Source organism: Nicotiana sylvestris, chromosome 5 (assembly GCF_000393655.2).
Source record: "Nicotiana sylvestris chromosome 5, ASM39365v2, whole genome shotgun sequence".
Lineage (NCBI taxonomy): Eukaryota > Viridiplantae > Streptophyta > Magnoliopsida > Solanales > Solanaceae > Nicotiana > Nicotiana sylvestris.
In genome coordinates, this window is record NC_091061.1 from 137,210,747 (window position 1) to 137,217,831 (window position 7,085).

The window sequence follows — 7,085 nt, forward strand, 5'->3', positions numbered from 1 at the left end:
TATACCAAATGTACACTCATGTAATCTGAAGCCATTTGCTGCATCTTGAGCATGTGCTGGGGCGTATATCCAAAATGACCATTGCCTTGTCCTCTTGGACTGTAAAACAGAAGCAACTGTTAGCGAACCAGCAGCTCTCTCATGCTGCAACATGCTGTGGCTGCGTTTATGCATTCCAATGTCACCGTAAGCCTCTCAATTGTGCAGTACTGCTTGAAGCATCTGCAACGTAACTCAAAATCATAGCCCTCAAAGTGTAAAACTTCAAGGATGATAGCCATTATAAAGGCTGTTGAGTTGATGGATTATGTCACCCATGCGTGTATGCATTTTGCCTAGCAAGCTCAACCATTTGCACCAACGCCTGCTTGGCATTTCTAATATTGTTCATTTCATCTCTGCTTGCGTGACTTAGTCCCTCGATTCAAAGTCCCAAGATAAAGTGGTGCTGCCTATTGTTTTGCTCCAGATCTCTCGTTAAAAAATACAGGCGTGCGTTTTAATCCCCATGCTCATGCATTCTTGTTTCCTTCAAAAGTGATGCTCATCCCAGCATGCGTGCATTTAAAGGAGCTACTCCTCGTGGGCTGCAATGTTTAACAGCGTGCTCCAGCAGCATCTGTAACAAGCAGCATGCTTTGCAATATGTCCCAATGAGCAAATGCTTTAAAATAATATCCCAACGCAAATGTTGCTCCTCGTTTGCTGCAATCTTTTGCTTGAAAAGCTCGCTCCAGCATAAGCTTTAACAATCAACAGGCATTGCATATGGTCCAATTGTGAGGCATGCTTGAACATTTGAATGTGGAATCCTAAAGCCTCTTCTTTTTGGAACTTCATGCACGCTTCTATGCCTTTTGATAGCCTCGAGAACTCCTTTTTAGTATTGAATCTGTAGAACGTGAGCTTCCAGCTTTTGTCGAGCAATTGGTTTGTCTTATGTTTCCAACACGCATGCTGATGTTTGTTCCACTGGTTTGACCAGTTCTCGAGTGCCCTTCATCTTCCAGCATTAAACAATTATAAACCTGCAAATCCTCGAAATTCCCTAGCATGTTGGTGCAAACTCCAAACGAATTGGCATCTATTTGTGTCAAGAACTTGACATGCCCATCATGTTTTTCCATGCCCCCATTTTGAGGAGAATCGCATGTTCTCCATAACACACATGGAAGTATCAATCCATTCCATTTTTCTTTAAACCCTTTTGCACCTGCTTTAATGTCCTCCCATTGGATTGAATGCTCTTCCTTTTCTCTTTGCTTCTTATCTCCTGTCCACCTTCACCCTTAGACTTGGACATTGCAGTTTATCTTCATTAACTAACCTCCTTCCTTGTGCATCTAGATGCCAGAATTGTTGGCATTCTATTTCTCCATGATCTAAAGCATAATTAGCCAAATGATCTGCTAGCTTGTTGCCCTCCCTATGAATATGAGTAACTGTGTAATTTCCCCCATTTATTAGTTGCATCATTTCCTCAACCTGCTCAGATATGATCCATGGTGGTTTCCAGATCCCATCCATTATCTTTTTTAATAACATTGAGTCAGTTTGAATCCATACATGAGAGTATTGTTGAAATCTGCAGAACCTTAGTGCTTCTACCATGGCCTTTGCTTCAGCTACTGTGTTTGTTGTCTCCTCAATCTCCTTCCCTACTGACTTGACTATGTCACCATTTTCATTTCTTATACAAAAACCTATTGAGCTCCTGCCTGGATTTCCCCTCGATGCACCATCCGTATTAAATTTTAGCCATCCTGCACTTGGAAATTCCCACATGACTTTGGTAACCTTAAGTTTAGGAGTGAAATTTTCCATCATAGCTAATAGATAATGCCATTTGTGAGGTACCATGTCCATCCCAGGCTTTCTCACTTTCACCAATGCCTGGAGATTTGATGAAACTTGATAAATCACCCTGCTAGTTGTCACAGCATCACCATACTTCATACTATTTCTTCTTTTCCAGAGTTCCCAGACTACACATGAGGGGAGTGCTTGCATTCCTGGTTTGAGCCTTAAACACACATTTGCAGTCCAACATTTTGTGATTACTTGGTGCAATGTTAATTCCTCCACAGCTATTCCTGCCCTCGATAGAAAATACTTCCAAGTTGTCTTTGCAGTTTCTGATCTAAAAACAGTGGTGAAGAGATTCCTCGTTTGGCTGTACATAACACCAACATTTTGATGGCATGCAGTAGCCTACCCTTTTCAAGAAATCATCTAAAGGTAGCTTTGTTTTCCACATGAAAAATGTTATTTTAAAAGGCAGTCCCTTTACCCAAATCATCCTATAAGCTGTTCTTGGTTCGTCTCTTCTTCTCGTATAATCCCATGCTGACTTAACACTGAAATATCCTCTTGTTTCCAGCATCCAACAAGGCATGTCAAGAACCTGCTGAGGTGAAGGTGGTTTGACTTTCTCCAGAATGTGTACTGATATGTCTTGAGGAAGCATTTCAAATAGCCTGTCCACATCCCACTCACCATCTAAGGTAACATCATGTACATTTTGTAGAGTTTCATCAATGCCAAAGTCCTGAGGAACTAAAAAATATAGTTCCCCAAGACCTGTCCAGTTTTCAAACCAAAATAGTGAGGATCCCCTTTTTGTTTGCCAAAAGATTTGATGTTCAATCAGATCTCTGCATTCCAACATTTTTCTCCAAATGTGAGACCCCCTTTTCCATGGAACAATTACAGAATTCATTTTCTTACAGTATTTCTGACATACGAACGAGCTCCATAGGCTTGGTTTTGTTCTGAAATTCCACCACAACTTGCTGAATAATGTCTTTGCTACATCATGCAGTGACCTGAAACCTATTCCTCCTTCCTCAACTGGCATGCATAAGGTATTCCATGAAGCCCAATGCCTACTAGTTCCTCCTACAGAGCTGCTCCAGAAAAACTGAGCAAACAATTTGTGCAACCTATTTATCACATAATTTGGAGGGTTTACAGCTGATAATAAATGCATAGGCATGCTTTGCAGTACATGCGATATGAGAACTGCCCTGCCCCCTACTGATAATAACTTACCCTACCATAATTGCAGTTTGTCCATTACCTTAGTAATTAGGGTCTGATAGTATTCAAGCTTTCTCATTGCATAAAATATAGGACAACCTAGATATATGATAGGAAAATCATTCCTATGAATGACTGTGATCCTTTCCACCTTGCTGACCACTTCCATGTCTGTTAAATAATGCAGGTACACAGCTGATTTGGTCTTGTTAACAAGCTGCCCAGATGCAACTTCATATGCATTCAGCACTTGTATAATCAGCATCAGAGATGTTTCATCTGACGATGAGAAAATAATCATGTCATATGCATATGCCAAATGATTGATCTTTGGACTCAACTTTGGCATCCCAAATCCACAAAAATACAGGTTAGTATGTAGTGCATTGAGACCCCTAGATAATGCTTCTGCTGCCAAGATAAACAAAGTTGGAGATACAGGATCACCTTGTTTTACTCCCCTTGAGGACTTAAAGAACCCATGAGCTTGACCATTGATTAGAATAGAATACCAATTGTTTGAAACTAATCCAAAGACAATCCCTATCAACCTTTCTGTGAATCCCATCTTTCTCAGTACCTTGGTTAGGAATAGCCAAGATAATCTATCATAAGCTTTGGTCATATCTAGCTTCAGGATAACGTTAGGTCCAGCCTTAGTTCTAAGCTTAATGTTAGTCACTATCTCCTTAGTTAGAAGGATGTTTTCTACTATATTCCTTCCCTTAACAAAACCTGACTGTTCCTCCGATATCAGAATTGGGAGAAATTTCACTAGCCTTTCATGTACCACCCTCGATATAACCTTATTTGAAAAATTACTGAGGCTTATTGGTCTTAAATCAGAAAAAGTGGTAACTTCTTTTTTCTTTGGTAGCAGAACTAGGTTGGTGTGTGTTACATACTTGGGTAGCTCATGACCATTGAAAAAATCCCTCACTATGTCGTACAGGTCATCCCCTATTATGTCCCAACAAGAATGATAGAATTTGCCTGTCATACCATCTGGCCCCCAGCACTATCACCATTAAGTCCAAGTACTGCCACTTTAACCTCCTCTTTTGTTGGCTGCTTAATCAATTATGCATTCTGCTCAGTGTTAATCAGATTAGGAACATGCTCTATGATATCAAATGATGAAGGAGTAGCTGCTTCTATGAACTGATCCTCATAGAATTTGATAGCCTCTTCTGCAATTTCTTGTTCTTCTTCAATCCAGGTTCCTCCACTATTTTGGATTCTGTTAAGCTGAAGTCTCTTCCTCCTACCTCTCACTTGTGCGTGGAAGAACTTAGTGTTCCTATCCCCTTCCTTGAACCAAGTCATGTCTGCCTTTTATTGCCAATATTTCTCCTCTAGTGCAAGACATTTGATCAATTCTGCTTGAACCTTTTGTAGCCTTTCCCTGTTCATCCCTGTAGGATTTTCTTCAAATTCTGCTTCATGAACCATCACTACCTCCTCCATGCTTGCTATCATTTGGAAAATATCTCCAAATGTAGCCTTACTCCACAATGAAAGGGCCTTCTTTAATTTTTTTAACTTGTGATTATAAAGAATATAAGGATTTGCACTAAAATCAGCTGTCCAATTCTCTTTCACCACATCTTTAAAAGTCGCATGTTCCACCTAAAAATTCAAGAACTTAAAAGTCTTTTTATTGGTGGAGTCTCAATATCACACTTCAGATACATTGGACTGTGATCAGAACCAGTCTTTGACAAATATTGCACCTCTATTCCTGGAAATGTTTGTTGGAACTCAACATTGGCCAAGCATCTGTCTAGCCTTTTGAATATACAGTCTTCCTCTTCTCTCCCATTCCACCATGTAAATATGCTTCCTTTAAATCCAAGGTCGAAGAGATTGCAAGTGTTGACGCAGTGTCGAAAATCATCAATTTCATTCAATGACACAGGTAACCCACCAAACTTCTCTTCTTCGTCCCATATTACATTGAAATCAACTCCTACAAGCCATGGTGCATCCATATCCCTTGCCATTGCATATAATGAATCCCATAATTCTATCCTCTCAATTGCATCACATTTAGCATATATCAATGTTAGGACAAACTCCATATGCGATTCAGTATGAAACAATCGTAGTGTTAATTGTTGCACCATATTGTACATAACAGTTACCTCAAATATCTCATCTATGAAAGCCCAGATCTTGTTTGAAACATTTGAAATTGCCTGTGCAAGTCCTATCTTGTTTATGCACCTTTCCAGTTTTTTTGCTTGTTGCTTTGGCTCCATTAATCCTACAAATTCATAGTGATTTTGCCTATTCATTTTTTTCAACCTTTCAAAGGCCTGCTATGTGTTGACTGGCCTTATATTCCAAATGAGAGCATTCATCACTGATTGTTGGATTTAGTTAGTGTTCTCCTTGTGTGTACCCCAGCTTTTGGGGCTGCAAAATTATCTTTTTGTTGCTTCTTCTTACCTTTTGCTGCTGATTTTGCCTTTTCCACTTGCGTAGGTGATAAGTCACCTTGCCTTGCAACATTCATAAGGCGTTGGGTAGTTGATTCTTGATCCATGTCGTATCCTGATCTACCAGGTTCTTCTCCTTCTTCATTGTCTTCCTTCCCTCCTGATGTAGCTCCAAATGCATTCTTTTTAGGGACCAAGGCCTTCTCTTCTCCTCTTTTTAACAGCTGCAACTGCTTTTTCTCCAATGTAACAGTAACATTTACTATTTCTGTTTTTTGTTTTGGCTGTTTCTCCTTCTCTGTTGTGTTGTGTCCTTATGGGTCTTCTTGTGGTTTCTGAAGTTTATCATCTTCTGTTCCTCCAGGATCATTTACCTCTGGGACTCTTCCTTCATAGTTTCTAATTTCTGTGACTTCTGCTATCTGATAATTATTGTTGTGCTCAACATTTTGATCCTCCCATTATTAAAAAATTACCAGTTGTATTGTTGTCATTGGCATGGGGCTCTCCATTTACACTTTGCTCATTTACACTTTGCTCATCTTCTTCTTTGTCCTTCTCAATTGGTTCATCATCAGCTTGTGCTCCTAGTGGTACTTCGTTCTCCTCTGAATCCTATTCCCTTTGTGCATCCCATAGCCTGCCTCCACAGCCTTGCACTCTTTCTTTAAATGTAGATGATTTTGACCCTTCTTCTTGAGAAATTGGAGTTTTATTAAGTTCCTTGTTCACTAATGTATCTTGTGATGGGATTTCCTGGCATGATGTATTGATCTTAACTATTCCATCTCCTGTTTTATCCTTGAAACATCTTTCTACCCATTATGCAGTATCTTTTTTTGCTTTTGATGCCTCCTTTCCATTGACTAGACCATTAGTCCAACCAATCCCCAATGAGTTAAGATGAAAAGCTTGTGCTGCTGGATTTAGCTTTCTCTCATTATTGACCATATGTTTTGATTTTTGCTTTGTAGATGCTTGGTTATGAACTGCTGGACTATTTGTTGCTGCATTAGCTGCCACCATTGCCAATTGATTAACAGGTTCTTCCTCTTCATCCATCCCTTGTAATATTGCAAACTTGTTAGCTACTTGAACATGATCATTATCTTCATTGTCTACTGCCACCAATTCCTTACCACTGTTGCTTTGTGCTCCTGCTTGTCTATCTACAGTACTTGTACCCTCATTGTTCTGATTGTTTTCAAGCTGCTTAGCTGGTTCCATCTCCGTTCCATTATTATTGAGACTAGTATTTTGATTTACTACATTTCTAACTCTGTTGTCCTTCAATTCCTTCCATTGCTCTTTTGCTGTAACATTCACATTACCTACGACCTTTCCACTAGATAAAATCATTATAGGCTGTGAGTTCCCTATGTCCTGCTTCTTAGCTGTATCTGCTTGGTTAGCATTCTCCTTCTCCACATATAGTTCAGGGTGTATCCTCCAACATTCAAATTGATCATGCCCTTGAAGTTTACAATGTCTACAATATTTAGGCAGCATGTCATATTGAATTCTCACCCATTCAGTTCTTGTTGTTCCTTTAGCATCATTGAATATGTCCATCCTCACCTTTTTAGGCACATCTGCAAGTAGATC

General features: G+C 39.6%; 1 protein-coding gene across 1 annotated transcript; it reads right to left on the minus strand.

The window, feature by feature from the left end:
• Positions 1-596: 596 nt before the first annotated feature.
• Positions 597-4,039, minus strand: LOC138869359 (uncharacterized). Its single transcript, XM_070146972.1, has 5 exons — positions 3,057-4,039; positions 2,291-2,942; positions 1,328-2,211; positions 855-1,281; positions 597-743 (listed from the first exon to the last, which is right to left on the minus strand). Exons 1-5 carry the CDS (start codon positions 4,037-4,039, stop codon positions 597-599), a joined length of 3,093 nt encoding a protein of 1,030 aa, XP_070003073.1.
• Positions 4,040-7,085: the final 3,046 nt, after the last annotated feature.

Excerpts from the sequence above, each read along its gene's own strand:
- LOC138869359 (XM_070146972.1), bottom strand. The coding sequence starts at position 4,039 with ATGACAGGCAAATTCTATCATTCTTGTTGGGACATAATAGGGGATGAC. Across the intron at positions 2,212-2,290 it reads CAGCTTATAGGATGATTTGG|GCTACTGCATGCCATCAAAA; the intron begins GTAAAGGGACTG and ends TGAAAAGGGTAG. Across the intron at positions 1,282-1,327 it reads CTAGATGCACAAGGAAGGAG|GTGGACAGGAGATAAGAAGC; the intron begins GTTAGTTAATGA and ends CTAAGGGTGAAG.